Raw genomic sequence first — 18,863 nt, 5'->3', positions numbered from 1 at the left:
CCTGAAGACGCAAAATTTGCGAAACACGATCCTGTAGGGTCCGTGTACAAGTGTTTCAGTAAACAAATGAGAGGACAGCTTCAGTGAAGCAGTTTGAAATTCAAGGAAAAGATTCAACATTAGTCCCATGAAGAGTGGAGTCACGGTGAATGGAACTACTGTCATTCAGGATTACAGCACATAGTAAATCAGTTGTGGTTTACGACATATATCTTTGCTTTAAACCTGCTGTGGTGGGTAATTGACTCAATCAATGGACTGATCTTTACACGGCTACAGAGAGTTTACATCAGGTTATGAACAGATTAAGATAAGATCGTAATGAAGAAAAAATGCTTTGACTGACAGTGTAATTAACAAGTTTCACACCAGTGTTGCTATTGAAAATGGTATATTTTGTTAAAAGATTACAAGTGATACCATGATTCCGGGAATTCTTATGTTATAGAGTTTGATAAGGTAAAATTATGTATAATCATACCTGATAATTTTCTTTCCATTAATCATAGCTGATCAATCCATAGACTGGTGGGTTGTGTCCATCTACCAGCAGGTGGAGATAGAGAGCAAACTTTTGCCTCCCTATATGTGGTCATGTGCTGCCGTAAACTCCTCAGTATGTCGATATCAAAGCTCCATCCGCAGGACTCAGCACTTAGAGAATTACACCCACGAAGGGACACTCTGCCCAGCTCACCACCGCCGAAACGGGGGAGGGGAATTAACCCAGCTCATCCCCACACAAGTGGGGGAGGGGAATCCGTCCAGCTCATCCCCGCGGAGCGGGGGAGGGACACCACACCCGCCGATGCGGGGGGATCTGGCTTATCCTGCAACCGCAACCGCGGGAGGAGCTGACTGACCCTAACACCGCCGAAGCGGGAGGGGTACAAAGCTGCCCTACAGCCGCACGAAGCGGGAGGGAGTGCCGGCAGAATTTATGTCTCAATCCAGCCCCGTAAAACGGAGGGGAGAGGAATGCAGCAGCTCACTGTAACACAAACTCGTCTCAACTCTTGAAGAATCCAAGTGAAAGAAGAACTTGAACACGAAGTCCTCCTGAAGTAACTGAAGGCTAAACTTGAACCTAAAATTCAACCAGAATATAAACAGTACAGATATCTGGGAGGGGCTATGGATTGATCAGCTATGATTAATGGAAAGAAAATTATCAGGTATGATTATACATAATTTTACCTTCCATATCATCAAGCTGATCAATCCATAGACTGGTGGGATGTACCGAAGCAGTACTCACCCAGGGCGGGACATAGAAATCCCTGACCTCAACACTGAAGCTCCAAACCGGGCCTCCGCCCGTGCAGCCACAGTCAAACGGTAATGCTTGGAGAATGTATGAGCCGAAGCCCCCGTTGCCGCCTTGCATATCTCTTCCAAGGAGACGGATCCGGCCTCTGCCATCGAGGCCGCCTGAGCTCTCGTGGAGTGAGCCTTCAGCTGGATAGGCGGCACCTTCCCCGCGGCCACATAAGCCGCTGCAATGGCTTCCTTGACCCATCTTGCCACTGTAGGCTTAGCAGCCTGCAGACCCTTACGAGGACCTGCAAACAGGACAAACAGATGATCCGATTTCCGGAAATCATTGGTCACTTCCAAGTATCTGATGATGACTCGTCTCACATCCAGATATTCAAGAGCGGAGTACTCCTCTGGGTAGTCCTCCCTACGAAAGGAAGGGAGACAGAGCTGCTGATTCACCTGGAAGCGAGAAACAATCTTGGGCAGGAAGGAAGGCACTGTGCGAATAGTCACTCCTGCCTCAGTGAACTGCAGAAAAGGCTCTCGACATGAGAGCGCCTGGAGCTCGGAAACTCTTCTGGCTGAAGTGATAGCCACCAAAAAGACTGCTTTCAACGTCAGGTCTTTCAGAGATGCCCTCGACAAGGGTTCAAAAGGCGGCTTCTGCAATGCTCTTAGCACCAGGTTGAGATTCCACGCAGGCACCACTGAGTGCAGAGGAGGGCGCAGGTGATTAACTCCCTTGAGAAAGCGCACCACATCTGGCTGCGAAGCCAGGGAAGCACCCTTCAGGCGGCCCCTGAAGCAAGCCAGAGCCGCTACCTGGACTTTAAGGGAACTGAGCGACAGGCTTTTCTCCAGACCTTCTTGCAGGAACGCCAACACTGAAGAAATTGGAGCAGTGAAGGGAGAAAGTGAGCCTGCTTCACACCATGCTGCAAAGATACGCCAAACCCTGGCGTAAGCAGTAGAAGTAGAGCGCTTCCTCGCTCTCAGCATAGTGGCGATGACCTTGTCTGAGAAGCCCTTCTTCCTCAGACGCTGCCGCTCAATAGCCAGGCCGTAAGACCAAAGGGAGAGGGATCCTCCATCACCACGGGACCCTGATGTAACAGGCCCTGCTCCACTGACAGCCGCAGAGGATCGTCGACTGAGAGCCTGATCAAGTCCGCATACCAGGGACGTCTGGGCCAATCCGGACCCACCAGGATTACCCTGCCGGGATGCTTTGCCACCCGGTCTAGCACCCTGCCCAACATGGGCCAGGGCGGGAACACATAGAGGAGCTCTTGTGTCGGCCACTGTTGGAGAAGAGCATCTACTCCCAGGGATCGAGGGTCCCGTCCTCTGCTGAAAAAGCGCGGCACTTGGCAATTGGCCGATGACGCCATCAGATCTAGGCTCGGCTGGCCCCAGCGCTTCGTGATGTCCAAGAACGCCTGAGCAGATAGTTGCCACTCTCCGGACTCCAAGGTATGGAGACTGAGAAAGTCCGCCTTGACATTCATGACTCCGGCAATGTGGGCCGCTGAAAGCTGCTCCAGGTTCGCTTCCGCCCACTGGCAAAGACTCATAGCCTCCTTGGCTAGAGGGGCGCTCTTGGTACCTCCCTGGCGGTTGATATAGGCCACAGCCGTGGCATTGTCCGACAGGACCCGTACAGGCTACAACACCAGTACCGGGATGAACTCCAATAACACCAACCGAATGGCTCTGAGTTCCAGGAGGTTGATAGACCACTTGCCTCTGCAGGAGACTAGAGCCCCTGCGCTGTCCTTCCCAAGCAGTGGGCTCCCCAGCCCATCAAAGAGGCGTCTGTCGTGACGACAATCCACTCCGGGGTCACCAGAGGCAATCCTGCAGACAACTTGTCTGTCTGCGTCCACCAGCTCAGCGCCTTGCGCACTGCTGGGTCCACGGGAAGGCGCACAGCATAATCCTCCGACATCGGAGTCCAGCGCAGCAGCAGAGATAGCTGTAGTGGTCTCCTATGAGCCCTGGCCCAGGGCACTACTTCCATCGTGGCCGTCATAGAGCCCAACAGCTGCACGTAGTCCCAAGCCCAAATAGGAGAGGCTACTAGGAACTAGTCCACCTGAGCCTGAAGCTTGACAATCCGATTGTCTGGCAGGAACACTCTGCCCACTTGGGTGTCGAATCGAACTCCCAGATACTCCAGGGACTGAGTCGGGCGCAGCTGGCTCTTCTTCCAGTTGATGATCCATCCCAGGGAGCTCACAAGAGCAACTACCCGGTCCATAGCTTTGCCGCACTCTGCATAAGAGGGGGCTCGGATCAACCAGTCGTCCAGATAAGGATGGACTTGTACTCCTTCCTTTAGCAGGAAGGCCGCTATGACCCCCATTACTTTGGAAAAGGTCCGCGGAGCAGTAGCCAACCCGAAAGGGAGGGCTCTGAACTGGAAGTGTCGTCTCAGGACTGTAAAACGCAGAAAGCGTTGGAGAGGAGGCCAGATGGGAATATGCAGGTACGCTTCCTTGATGTCCAAGGAAGCCAAGAACTCTCCTGCCTTCACTGCCGCTATAACAGAGCGGAGAGTCTCCATGCGAAAGTGCCTCACTTTCCAGGCCCGATTGACCCCTTTGAGGTCGAGGATAGGCCGGACAGAACCTCCTTTCTTTGGAACCACAAAGTAAATGGAGTAACGTCCCTTGCCAATCTGATTTTTTGGCACCGGAACGACCGCACCCAGGCGGATCAGGTTGTCCAAGGTCTGCTGCACTGCCACAGCTTGACCGGAGACTTGCAGGGAGAGAGTACAAACCCGTCTCTTAAGGGTTGGCAGAACTCTATCTTGTAGCCGTCTCTGATGACTTCCAGCACCCACGCGTCTGAAGTTATAGTGGTCCACTCGCCCAGAAACGAGGACAGCCGTCCTCCAATCTGCACTGGGGCGTGGACCAAGGCCCCGTCATTGGGTACGAGACCCTGGGGGAGGACCGGAGGGAGCACCTCCGGGACGGCGGTCTCTGCGAAAGGAATGCTGCTTGGGGGAGAAATTCCTCTTGAAGGAAGAGGGGGCAGAGGAACCCGACTTGCCCGGGCGGTACCGACGGGCTTCCAGCAACCGTCCTCTGGAGGTACCGGGACGAGTACTAGCCCGAGCCCTGACCTCTGGCAATTTCTTGCCCTTAGACGTGCCGAGATCGGTCACGATTTTGTCCAGCTCGACCCCAAAGAGCAGCTTGCCTTTAAAAGGCAATCTAGCCAGGCGGGATTTAGAGGCGTGGTCAGCAGACCAATGTTTCAGCCAAAGCCACCGCCGCGCAGAGACTGTCTGAGCCATGCCTTTAGCTGAGGCTCTCAAGACATCATACAGCAAGTCTGCCAAATAGGCTAAGCCCGATTCCAGGGCCGGCCAATCAGCCCTCAAGGAAAGATCCGAGGGGGAAGCCCGCTGCACCATAGTCAGGCACGCCCTGGCCACATAGGAGCCGCAAACTGAGGCCTGCAAACTTAAAGCAGCTGCCTCAAAGGACGACCTTAAGGCCGCCTCCAATCTTCTGTCTTGGGCGTCCTTTAGGGCCGTGCCACCTTCCACCGGCAACGCCGTTTTCTTAGTCACCGCAGTGATTAAAGAATCCACGGTAGGCCACAGATAGGCCTCACGTTCACTCACAGCCAAAGGATAGAGGCGGGACATAGCCCTAGCCACTTTAAGGCTCGTTTCCGGGACATCCCATTGAGCCGCAATTAAGGTGTGCATGGCATCATGCACGTGGAAGGATCTAGGCGGGCGCTTCGTCCCCAGCATAATGGCAGAGCCAACAGGGGCTGAGGGAGAGACGTCCTCCGGAGAGGAAATCTTCAAAGTGTCCATGGCCTGTAACAACAGGTTGGGCAAATCCTCTGGGCTAAAAAGCCGCGCTGCAGAGGGGTCATCCGCTCCATCCGAGCGGGGATCTATCTCCTCCAAGGAATCCGCAAAGGACCGTTGGGAGACCTCAGACACGCTGCCCTCATCTACATCGGAGGAGACAAAGTCCTCCAAGGCCTGGAAATCAACCCGAGGGCGTTTACCTCTGGGAACCTCAACCTCTTTATCAGAAGAGGGAGCAGGGGCAGCGTTTTGCATGAGGAAAGCCTGATGCAGCAGCAAAACAAACTCGGGGGAGAAACCCCCCAGACTGTGCACTTCTGCAGCCTGGGCAACAGCCCTAGACGCACTCTCAACCGGCGCTCGCAATAGCGGGGGAGAGACATGCTGCGCATCCAAAATGGCGTCCGGCGCGAAACTCCGCGAAGGAGCCGCGCGGGAAGAACGGCGCTTAACTTTAGCCGCTTTGTGCCGTCGCCCAAATTAAGGGCGTTCATGGCATTAATGTCTCCAACCTCAAGGGCGGCCCACGAAGAAGCCGTCCGAGCCGCGTGGCCGGCCAAGATGGCGGAGGCGAGGAGCGGGGGATGGGCGTTTATGGCGGGAAAAAACCGCCACGCCAGAGGAACGACCGGGACATTCATCGGTCACTAAACTGTCACCCATCAAGGGCGAATCAGGTTGTAAAACCCCCGCATCCCCTCTAGAAGCGCTCCAGCGATCCGGGGAGCGACCCTTTGCGCCCTCGCCCTCCGACGCCATATGCCACGAGGAGAAGAATCGGGGAACCCCCTGCCCGCTATAAAAAGGTAAAATTACCTGCTTGCCGCTCCGAGCTGTAACGAACTGGTGTCCCAGTGAGTAGCTGCAATGAACGTTTAAAGAAACGTCGAATTAAACGCCTTTAAAGACGTTTAAAATTTTTTTTTTTTTTTAAACGGAGCCAGCGGGAGGGGGGAGAAAAGGAGGGACCTGGCACCACCAGGTTTGCACTTGCTCAAAAGAGCCCTCAACCCCAGGCCTCAACAAAACCTAAGGATTAGGCTTGGAGGCCTAGCCAGAGCTGCTGCTGTGTGTGACCACCACCTGCTGAGATAGAGAACATACTGAGGAGTTTCCGGCAGCACATGACCACATATAGGGAGGCAAAAGTTTGCTCTCTATCTCCACCTGCTGGTAGATGGACACAACCCACCAGTCTATGGATTGATCAGCTTGATGATATGGACAAGTTTCACACCAGTGTTGCTATTGAAAATGGTATATTTTGTTAAAAGATTACAAGTGATACCATGATTCCGGGAATTCTTATGTTATAGAGTTTGATAATAGCTTTTTGATATTAGATTTGAATTAGAGTGAATGGATGAATGAATGATAGATGTATGGGGATTTTAGACAATAATTGTTAAGTTTATGAGATTAATTGATGTAATAAAGATAAATACAAGTGCAATAGTTGTTGAGTATATTGTATATATATATATATAAAGAGAGAGAGAGAGAGAGAGAGAGAGACATATAAATATGTTTTCTGTTTGCTTTTGTCATGGTGTTACTGTATTATCTGATATTGGTTTTATTTATATATTTATTAATTTGTTTGTATGTTTTATTTGATTTTTATAGCCCCTGACGCAGCCCTGCTGGGCAAAACACGGCCTGTGTCAGGCAATATACTCTATATGTTTTGCTTTGTTGTTTTCCACCATTGGTTCAAAACGGCAGCTTCATCAGAGAGCCACGGCCTGTGTCAGGCAATATACTCTATATGTTTTGCTTTGTTGTTTTCCACCATTGGTTCAAAAAGGCAGCTTCATCAGAGAGCCAAGAACAACATACAGAAACCTTCTGTGCAGTAGTACCTTTAATGATGACTTAACATGAAGCCTTCTCATGACACAATAAATCAGTGTTCTTCAATGCAATCCATTATTCAACCACTTTTAAAAGAAATCAAATCTGGATCACAATGTTCCATCTAATTACCATTTAGTATCCAATTAATTTTTCTTTCCAAACTGACTGAGGTGCTGATTAACAGACTGAGGGTCCCATTAAATACGGCAGCCTTGTGAGAAGTCAAACAGCGAGCAATGCACAAAGGGGATGGCATACAAAGGGGATGGTATGCAAATAATATGCACGGACCCCCCCCCCCTCGTGATCCGGTCACTGTTTGCGACTGAAAGCTCTCAAATGCATTTGACATTCGACCACCACAGAGTCTTTTTTAAATTTGTGCGAGGGGAGGGGCTTGAGAGGAGGTCCACTAGAGTCCACAAAACCCTCTCTTGAGACATCCCTCCCCATGGAACTCAAAAAAACTCTGTGGTAGTCTAGTGACCCCTTCCACTTCCACAAAATCACTGGTAATCCAGTGGACCCCTCCCCGAATCAAAAATCCATGGTGGTACCCCCCCCCCCCCAAAAAAAAAAATCCCCTGGTGATCCAGTGGACCCCCTCTCGAGTGCCCCCTCATTCTAGTGACCCCCCTCCCTCACCATACCTTCAAAACGCTGGGAGGCAGGAGGGCAGAAGAAACACCTCCTTCCTCTGGGCCCACAATTCACAAAATAGTGGTGCCTAGCCCTTGCCCGGTACATCCTGGGAAGCACTGGGAGGGGCTAAGTACCATATAACGACTTTAGTTTTTCCTTATATGGTGCTTAGCCCCTTCAAATGCATCCCAGGATTCACCAGGGTGGGGCTGGGTGCCGCTATCCAGAGGTGTTGCTGCTCCTGCCTCCAATATTATGAAGGCATCGGAAGGGGAGTGAGGCTTGAAAGAGTTGAGGGGGTTTTTTTGGGTCCAAGGAGGTGGGGGGGGGGGGGGGTTAGAAGATCACCAAGGATTTTTTTTTTTTGGGGGGGGGGGGGGGTGTCGTGAAAGGTTCCACTGAACCACCAGGGATTTTTTTTTATGGAGCGAGCACAGCTAGTTGGTGAGCACTGGCAGACAGCTTTTGCAGTTGCCTGCTTTCCTTCCTCTGACAGCTCCAGAGCTGCCACAAAATCTAGCTCATTAAAGCTAGGTGCTCCTTTTGGTGCAACGCATGGAATGCTCATAATGCTAATGAGTTTGTTATAATACATTTGAATAGGATTCTCGGTAACTGCTAACGGCACGTTAGAGCCACGGAAAAACCCTTTGTGCATTACTCCCTTAACATTTGCTTTAGACTAGCATTTCCCTCTCTGTAATGTGGGGTGCCGCAGAAATCGGTTCTTTCATCGTTACTCTTCAATATCTTTATGAATCCTCTGGCAACTTCATCGTTACTCTTCAATATCTTTATGAATCCTCTGGCAACTTTCATTCAGACATTTAACATTAAGGCATCTTCGATTCAGGTCTCTTTTCACAGCCAAATTTCTAACATTCTTTTTAAACTTGGTTATGTTAATCTGTGTCATATTCGTTATCTTAGGAAGTTTCTTGACTTCAGCACTATGCACTCATGCTTTGGTGACTTCATGTCTGGACTAATGTAATTCAGTTTGAGGGAATTTCCTCTTTTCAAATTAAGTGTCTCCAAACTCTTCAACTTCTGCCGCTCAGTTTTTCTACAGAGCACATTGGTTCGAACATATTACGCCCCTACTTCTTAAACTGCATTGGTTTTTTGTGTGTTTCAAAATTTGGTGTCTCACTCACAAAGCTCATTACCAACATTCTCCCTCATCTTTCTTCTCTAGCAATTCTGTACACTCCTTTACACTGTCTCAGATCTTTGGATTCCAAGCCCTAGACAAGCCAAATTTGAATCCACTCGTAATTCAGGTCTATCGGAAGAATTTCCATGCTTGAAAAATGTCCTGTACAGTTTTGATAGTCCATAGATTGTAAGCCCTCTAAGGCCTGAGAAAAGTACCTACATATAATGTGTACAGTGCTGTGTATGTCTAGTAACGCTACAGAAATGATTAGTATTAGTAGTGAATTTAATGGGGATATCCTGAAACACCAACTGGCTAGGTAAGCCCAGAGGTCTAGGTTGAAAACTCCTGCTCTATCATGTATTCAGATATGATCACCCACTTATGTGCCTAATAATCTTGCTTGTCAATGAAAAATTAATTTTGAATCTGATTAAGTGACTACCAATAGATGCACTTCTTTATATGTATATTTTTAATTTAAATCATGAAGAAGGTGCCGTCCATCATAGGCAAAACAAAGAACACAGAGGAAACAACCCCCGCAAACAGTACAGGTGCAAAAACAGCAAAGATGTTTCAGCCACTGACTCAAAACAGGCCCGCGTTTCAGCCAAAGGCCTGCATCAGGAGTCTCTGTTGGATGTATGGGACAACAATATCGGAAATAATCAGCATATATCTATATGAACAGAAGTACTGTGTAAACTGAATAGACATAGGCGGTCGGTGGCCCAACTGTTTGGGGAGGGTAAAAGGGGTGGGTTTAGGGTTGGGGCCAGGGGTGGAGCTTAAACCCATAATTGTCTGATAACACACAGAAAAAATAAATACATAAAAATCACAATTAACACCTTTTATTAAATTTAGATATTAGATATGTATCATATGTCAAAGAATAAAGTGGTAGCTCAAAGCATATACTAACCACAATCACTCAACTGCAAAACACTATGCACAACTTTGTGCAAAAACACACTCAGAACCTTACTGTACCATAAATATTACACTGGGCAGAACCTAATACACCAATATACCACCCATACGGAAAATGCAGACCGTCAACAATATGAAACAAGGATCATATCACAATTCTCATGTAGAGCCACAAAATATCCTAATTCATGTTTAATGTGGGATAAAATACCATACATAAGTAAATAAATATAAACATTTAATGTTGAGCACATGATTCTCAATGTGGACATATTCCAAACACTATAATGAAAATAAAATGATCTTTTCTACCTTTGTTGTCTGATGACTTTGTTTTTCTGATCATGCTGGCCCAGTATCCGATTCTGCTGCTATCTGTCCTCTTAACTCCGTTTCCAGGGCTTCCTTTCCATTTATTTCTTTACTTTCTGCCTTTCTTCTTCATTTCTTTTCCTCGGCTCCCCTGCCCCCCACCTCCAGCCATCCATACCCACCCATTGATTCTCTCCTCTTCCCTGCCCCCCCTCCAGCCATCCACACCCACCCACCCATTGATTCTCTCCTCTCCTCTCTGTTCCCGGGCAGATTTTCTAACAGGAGCTGCTCATCCAAACAGAGAGCTCTATTTGAATGCAGATTAACATACAGACACTCTAATAAGAATTTTTAGTCAAAAACACTAGCTAAACCCTTCGTTTTTGGATCAAAATTCACATTTTTGATCAGAGCCATGCCCTAACATTAAGGCTGTAAACATTTCCAACAATTTTTACCCATAAATATGCAAATGAGAACCTCTCAAAAACGAACTAATTTGCATATGGCTTGAGCAAATTTGAGTACATAGCATACCAATCCCACTTCCTAGCACCTAAATTCTGCAATTAGATTTAATGCAAATACTTGTAAAACTTATTTTTAGCACTTTTAATATTTCAGGGGTCAGTGCAAGTCTCTTTGGTGTGAACTGCTTCCAACCAACCCCCCTGCTCTGCTCTCCAGCAATAAGGTAATCAAATTACAACTGGTTATACACCAGGCTAGAGACAGCTTTCACTGCAGCTGCTGCAATTAGAACTCGCAGGAGAACTACTACTAATACTATTTAGCATTTCTATAGAAACAGCTGATCCATCCTGCTGTGGCTGGGGAGGCATAGCCTCCCCAAGCCTCTTATACCGGGCGCCTATGTGAATAGACACTCTGAAACCGCTACTGCATCGCATATAATACATTGACTGCGAAGTAATCAAAACAATGTGAGTGCCATCTATTCCAGTCTCGTGTACTAACAACTCTACACTTTATTTAATCTGTCTTCCAGTCATTTTCTTAAATTTATCACACAAGGATTTCCTTCTACTTTAATGTCATTTATAAACTTGTCACATTTCCCTGAAGGCTTCCTAAAGTAGAAGAAACACAAAGCTTTCCTTCCTACATCATACTGTTTGATAAAGGCAGAATATAAGTCACATATTAAAATAGTTAAGAGCCATGGTTTTTTGACCAAGAATCGTTACCTTTACTGTTGCACCTAGATCCTGACAACTTAAGAATTTTCTTCATACCACATGCCAGTTAAAAATGCATTCTTTCTAAACATATGCATGTGCAATACCATACACCAGAAAACACAAATGTCCCAACTACTCTCACATCTCCCCTTCCTTACATGCCTTGGAAACGTCACTGACAATGATGATTCAGCTGCATAATGAGAGGCCAGGCTAGGCTGGTAGGGTGAAACCGTATGGCTCATGACATTTGAAGACCCATAGTACCCTGTGTACTTAAATGTCCTGCCACCAGAAATGACACTAGGCTCTGATTTCTTTAGCTCCTCCACTTTCTAGAGAGAATTCTTCAGTGCACTATAAAAGGTTTTACCATCTGATCCCTTCTACATATTACATGCATGTGCATGCCACCATTCCCTTCCACCAACAATTTCTTTCCTTCCTCCATTTCCCATAGATAGTAGCAATCATCCAACAAAACTTTCCGGATCAGCTATCTGCCAAGCAGAACTGTTTTCTGGTCACATCTACGTCTTCTTGCAGGTATACAATATTGTTTCATGTACCAATATGGTTATTTAGATTGCTGGTTAGAAAGTCTACCTGCAAAATCCTCAAGTATGTTTAAGCTTCATAAACAATATACTTTGAGTTATCAATAGCTGATACAGAACTATAAGAGCTTACCTAAGTTTTCCAAGTGGCTCTATAAAAACAGATTTCTATTGCAATCCTGACTCAAAGTTTAACAAAGAAACTGGCACTTCCCTCTCCGTTTAAAAAAAAAAGAAAAAAAGTTAAACAGGTTAAACCTAAACCTATAATGAAGTTAATAGAATAATGGAAGATGGCATGGTTTGCATACACAAGGTTCTCCCTTGTACAACAGCAGTGCATGATAAGCTCTGTACCCATAACCAGATAAGATTTATTCCCCATTCATACTGCCTTTACACACCTGCTCTTCCTCTGTAAAAGGTACAAGTGCCAGTGGTAGCAGGGGCTCCTCTTGTAAAATAGGCAGAAACTCCTTATCCAGAAGGTCAGAAGGAACCTACAAACAGAAAATAAGAATATGCCTGAACTGTTAATGCTTTCCCTAAGGTCAAAAACAAGGTTTAAGAGCGTCTACTTGCTAAATGAGAAGGTCAGATATTCACCCAACACACAGCTTATATATATATACAGTACCTTGCACATCATCTAAAGAAACTGGATAGGCATACTTTTCATCAATCTTACTGTGTGTGTGTGTGTGTGTGTGTGTGTGTGTGTGTGTGTATATAATATACACATATATACATATACACACACACATACATACACACCTATTAATTCTGGTTGGGTATCTCTTCACATATAATCCTAAACTATTAGGATTTTCTCTTCAGACTGCAATATAGTGTAAAGCTTGTTTTATAAGCAAGTGTTAGTTTAAACTAGATTTTGGACATAACCCTAGTTATTGCAGTATCTGTGGAGTGCGATTATATATAAACACCTCATGCTGTATTCAGTGGATTTACAGGAGGCATACATGCACCAGCCTCCTTTGTTAAGCTGGTAAGGGCAAATGTAAGCTTACTAATTTCTTTTCCTTGGCTCCTCCTTATATCAAAATTCAATAAGGAGACTTGTGATTTGGACCCATGCCCAACATACCCAATTTAAAATATTTACCTTTGGACACATTTACTTGGTTTTCATATTTTGAATTCAATAATACACTAGTATGGGCTGTATCAGCATTGCTGTGCGGCTTAGCAAACGGGGGGGGGGGGGGGGGGGGGGGGGGGTTAGTGAAGAATTGTTCCCATGGAATACTGGGATGATCACATTAACTCCTCTACTGAAAAATAAATCCCAGTATGTAAATAAGTTAAAATTATAGACAAGTCACTATTATTTCATTTTTTGGCAAAATTAGAATTGCTTCTTGATGCTCAGTTCCAGGAGTATTTGTGCAGATATACTATTTTGGATCCTCAATAATCTGGTTTCATGAAACATTTCAGTACTGAGACATGTTTGCTGTCCTCAACTTCCAAAGTCCAAGTAGCTCGAGCCCTCATGAAATGCCGAAAGGAACGCCTCATGAAGCCATCTGGTCATACTAGCTTTGGAGGCCATAGCCCCCCTACTGCGCCCCACAAACACAAAAAGATGATCGGAATGCTGGAAGCTGTTAGTGGCCTCCATATACCGCAGAAGAATGCACCGCAAGTCCAGACAGTGCAGCACCCTGTAGTCACTGGATAATCCTCCTGCAGAAAGGCTGGAAACATCAGCAACTGGTTCAGGTGAAAACGAGAGACTACCTGGGCAAAAAGGACAGAAAATTTGGATACAGACTCCTGCCTCCAGGAATGGGTCCCTGCAGGACAGAGCCTGAAGCTCCGAGACTCGCCTCGCTGAGGCAATGGCCACCAAGAACACTGTCTTCAGGGTAAGACCTTTCAGAGAAGCTCTATTCAAGGGCTCAAACAGGGCTTGTTGAATGGCCTAAGCTACTCCAAAGCCACCAGAATCACCGGCCCTAGGTGCCTCGCAATCTGTCCCACCATACGGCCCACCATGGGCCAAGGAGGAAACATGTACAGGAGCGACCTTGGCCAGGGTTGAAGAAGCGCATCAATCCCTTCTGATCCGAGCTCCCTTCCCCTGTGAAGAAACGAGCCACCTTGGCGTTGGCTTTGTGAGCCATCAGTTCAATTGCCAGAATTCCCCAGCGCGCCGCAATTTGATTGAATGCCGACCGAGAGCTCCCATTCCCCTAAATCCAGCTGGTTCCAGGTGAGGAAGTCCCCCTGTATGTTCAGAGCTCCCGCAATGTGAGCTACTGTCAGTAGGGTCAGGTGTTTCTCTGCCCAGAGGCAGAGAAGCGAAGCCTCCTTTGCTAGCATTGCACTCCGGGTGCCCTCCTGTCTGTTGACATAAGCAACCACTGTCGCATTGTCTGATAGAACCCGGATTGGCTGTCCCTAGAAGAGAGTTTTGAATGCTTGCAGAGCCAGCCAAATTGCCCACAACTCCAGGCGGTTGATCGACCAGGCAGATTCCACCAAGGACCAAGTCCCCTGGGCCATCTGCTCGAGACACAATGGGTATCAGGCGCATCCCACCATGAATGAGAACTTTCATGGCCTCATGAATGTAGAAGGACTTCAAAGGACTCTCTGTCCCCGACATGATGGAAGGGGTAATGGATGGAGCAGGGGCCAAGTCTGGGGAGAAAACATGCAACAATTCCAACACCTGGTTAATAAGAGCTGGGTCATTCCATGCCAAGTGGTCTAAACCTACCCACCATCATGTTCTCCAATTTTGTTCAAATTGCATCTGTTGCGCGAGTCAGGTGTTAAACGAAGTTTCCCAAAATTTGAGGTCTCTAACTGCAATAGTTGCAGATCTAGACCCCCTTTTCTGAACGGTTGTCAGTCCATGAGCGCGCGACATTTACCAAAATGCCATTTTGGGGGGTCTAATAAAAATGTATTTATTTATTTATTGCATTTGTATCCCACATTTTCCCACCTCTTTGCAGGCTCAATGTGGCTTACAATACATCATGAACAGTGGAAAGATGAAAGAAAGTATACATTTAGTATTACAGAGGATCTAGAGTAATGTGATAACTAAGAACATGATGGTAGTTTAACAAGCAAATGTTGTAAGGCAATTCTGGATGTATGTTTAGGAGTTCATATTTGTTGATCTTTGTGGTATGCCTTGTTGAAGAGATGCGTCTTCAGTAGTTTGCGGAATTAGTTCATTCATAGATAGTTTTTAAGTTGCACGGCAGCGCATTCCAGAATTATGTGCTCAGGTACAAGGTTGACGCGTGCGTTAGTTTGTATTTTAGGCCTTTACAGTTGGGGAAGTGAAGATTAAGGAATGGGAAAACTAGGTTCTTACCTTGGTAATTTTCTTTCCTCTAGTCATAGCAGATGAAGCCATTACGTATGGGTTGTGTCCATCAACCAGCAAGGGGAGATAGAGAGCACTCAAATTTCACAGTGCCACATGGTCAGCTAGCTCCACTGCCTCTTCAGTATTTGAAGCTTCCAAAGCAGTATAACAAACCGCAATGGGAATAACATGAACTTTCCTCACAGCGAACGATGGCCCCATAACAAGGGCATGAACTCAAAAGGAGGGAATGAATACATCCTCCTGGAGGGAATAAACTCGTCCTCCTCTTTGCATTTATGGAGGGAATACACACATCCTCCTGGAGGAAATGAACTCAACCTCCTACACATGAACCAGAGGGAATGAACTCATCCTCCTATAACTGTAACAAGAATCCTGAAGACTGTTTTCCAACTTTCTCCAAAGGAAGGATTCAGGAAACAACAGAACAGAACCTGAAACAGATTCACATCATACAGACAATAATACAGGGAGGGCTCATGGCTTCATCTGCTATGACTAAAGGAAAGAAAATTACCAAGGTAAGAACCTAATTTTCCCTTCCATGTCATCAAGCAGATGAAGCCATTACGTATGGGATGTAACAAAGCAATCCCTATATAGGGTGGGAACAAGTCACACCACGCACTAGCACTTGTGCTCCAAAACGCGCATCCCTCCTAGCAGCCACATTCAGCCTGTAATGTTGGGCAAATGAGAGCTTCGAAGCCCATGTTGCTGCACTGCAAATCTCATGAAGAGAGAGTGCTCCAGTTTCAGCCCAAGAGGAAGAAATCGCTCTTGTAGAATGTGCCTTAAAGGCTACAGGCGGAGGCCGGCCGGCAAGCAGATAAGCTGAAAGGATAGCTTCTTTGAGCCAGCGGGCAATAGTGGCTTTAGACACTGGAGAACCTCTGCGAGAACCTGATAGTAAAACAAACAAATGATCAGAGGTCCTGAAAGAATTAGTAACTCGCAGATACTGCAACAGAGTCCTGCGCACATCCAACAGGTGCAACTGCCCAAAGGATTCTGGAAACTCCTCCTTAACAAAAGAGGGTAGAAAAATAGGCTGGTTTAGGTGAAACGTTGAAACCACCTTAGGCATGAAGGAAGGCACGGTACAAACTGTGACCCCAGACTCTGAAAATTGCAGAAATGGGTCTCGACAGGACAGTGCCTGGAGTCCTGACACCCGTCTCGCCGAAGTAATGGCCACAAGAAAAACGGCCTTTAGTGTCAAATCTTTCTCTGAAGCTCGCCGTAGCGGCTCAAAAGGAGAACCCTGCAGAGCCTTCAAAACTAGCCCCAGGTTCCAAGCTGCACAAGGTGCCCGCACGGGAGGACGGAGCTGAAGCACCCCTCTAAGAAACCGTGCCACATCTGGATGAGCAGCTAAACACACGCCTGCAACCTTACCATGAAGAGAGGCCAATGCTGCCACTTGCACCCGCAGGGAATTATAGGCCAAGCCTTTTTGTACACCATCCTGCAAAAAGTCCAGAATCGGTGAGACAGGAGCCCGCATGGGTGTGATCACTTTTGAAACACACCAAGCCTCAAACTGGTGCCAGATCCTGGCATAAGCCACAGAAGTGGACCGCTTGCGGGCCTGCAGGAGAGTGGAAATAACATTATTGGAATAGCCTTTGCCTCTCAATTGCGCCCTCTCAATAGCCATGCCGTAAGACCAAAACGGCAGGCGTCCTCCATGGCCACTGGTCCCTGCGACAACAGGTTCAGTACCAGAGGTAAAGGAAGGAGATCCTCCACTAGCATCTGTCGGAGGTCCGCATACCAAGGCCCCCTGGGCCAATCCGGGGCGATGAGAACCACTTCTCCTGGGTAAAGCCGAATCCGCAGGAGCACACGCCCTATCGAGGGCCACGGAAGGAACACATACCAGAAGCTCAGAGGCCAGGGTTGAGCCAAAGCATCCAACCCGGCTGATCGAGGATCTCTCCGTCTGCTGAAAAGCATGGGACTTTGGCATTTGAGCTTGTCACCATATAATCCATTACGGGCTTGCCCCATTTGGCACATATCTGCAGGAATACTTTGTCTGCCAGTTCCCATTCCGCTGGATCGATTTGATGCCTGCTTAGATAATCGGCTTGCACGTTGCTCTGACCTGCAATGTGAGCTGCCGACAGAAACTTTAGATGCAGCTCGGCTCAGTGGCAAATCTGTTCGGCCTGCGCGGCCAGTGCTCTGCACTGAGTGCCGCCTTGTCGGTTTATGTAGGCCACTGTCTGTTGTCCGACATCACTCTGACAGTCAATCCTTCCAGGGTCACTTGAAAGGCCAGAAGCACCTGAAACACCGCTTTCAACTCTAGGCGACTGATAGACCACTCCGACTCGTCGGGTGTCCAAAGACCCTGGGCATGCTTCCCCTTGCACTATGCGTCCCAGCCCTTCAGGCTGCCATCTGTCACCATTAGGCACCAATCGGGGAGCACCAGCGGCATTCCTCACCGCAGCATGCTGTCTGAGAGCCACCACTCCATGTTGAGTCGGGCCGCAGGGAGCCAAGAGAGTCTGCATTGATAATCCTGAGATACTGGAGACCATCTTTGAAGCAGGGAATACTGCAGAGGTCTCAGGTGCGCTCTCGCCCAGGGCACCAAATCCAAGGTGGCCGTCATCGATCCCAACAGCTGGACAATGTCCTAAGCTCGCGGGCGGGGCATCCTCAGGAGCAGACGGACCTGATTCTGAAGCTTGCACCGCCTTTGCTCGGGTAGGAATACATATCCCGAGTCTGTGTCAAACCGTGCCGCCAAATATTCTAGAGATTGTGAGGGGGTCAGGTGACTTTTGGCTACATTGACGACCCAGCCTAGAGATTGCAGTACTGAGACCACTCTGGCTGTAGCTTGATGGCTTTCTGTTGCGGAGTCCGCTCTGATGAGCCAGCCATCTAGGTACGGGTGAACCCGGATACCTTCTTGCCTGAGAAAAGCAGCTACTACCACCATTACCTTGGAAAAGGTTCGGGGAGCTGTGGCAAGGCCAAAAAGCAAGGCCCGAAACTGGAAATGTTTTCCCATCACCGCAAACCGCAGAAACTTCTGGTGCGGGGGCCAAATTGGAATATGCAAGTAAGCTTCTTTCAGGTCCAGAGATGTGAGAAACTCTCCTGGCTGTACCGCCGTACTGACGGAGGGCAGGGTTTCCATGTGAAAATGCCGCACTCTTAGGGACTTGTTCTCTTCTTTTAAGTCCAGAATAGGGCGAAAAGACCCACCTTTTCGCGGCACCACAAAGTAAATGGAGTAGTGGCCGCAGACGAAATCGGCGGGAGGCAGCGGGGGAAACTGCCCCAATGTGAATCAAGCCTTGTAAGGTCTCCTCTACCGCCGCCCGTTTGGTGGCAGAACCGCATCGGGACTCCACAAACACGTCTCTTATCGGGGCATCGAATTCTATTCTGTATCCTTCTCTGATCAGGTCCAAGACCCACTGATCTGAGGTAATCTTGGCCCACTCCTCGAGAAAGAGGGAAAGACGTCCTCCTATAACAGGAATCGAGGAGGGGGCCGGCGCACCCTCATTGAGAGGGTCGCCCTTGAACTCCAGGTCTTGAGCCTGCTGCTGCGGAACGTTTGTCCGAGCGAAAGGAGTTCCTCTGCTGAAAACCGGCCACGAGAAGTGGACCCAGCAGAATGCCCCGGGCGGTACCTTCTAGCCTCGCGGAAGCGAGGTCTATAAGAGGAGAGAACCGCCTGACCCTT

General features: G+C 47.9%; 1 protein-coding gene across 3 annotated transcripts in view; it reads right to left on the bottom strand.

Annotated features, from left to right (window-relative positions):
- The window catches only part of GIGYF2 (GRB10 interacting GYF protein 2), a 734,963-nt gene that overhangs the window by 600,008 nt on the left and 116,092 nt on the right, over nt 1-18,863 (bottom strand). For all 3 annotated transcript variants that reach the window (XM_030217174.1, XM_030217173.1, XM_030217175.1), the window contains one exon: nt 12,174-12,269. In XM_030217174.1, coding sequence (XP_030073034.1) covers nt 12,174-12,269 — 96 coding nt within the window. The remainder of the gene's footprint in view (nt 1-12,173; nt 12,270-18,863) is intronic.

Source organism: Microcaecilia unicolor, chromosome 10 (assembly GCF_901765095.1).
Source record: "Microcaecilia unicolor chromosome 10, aMicUni1.1, whole genome shotgun sequence".
Classification (NCBI taxonomy): domain Eukaryota; kingdom Metazoa; phylum Chordata; class Amphibia; order Gymnophiona; family Siphonopidae; genus Microcaecilia; species Microcaecilia unicolor.
Note: the sequence above shows the minus strand (reverse complement) of the source record. Positions and strands in the feature narration are given on the sequence as shown.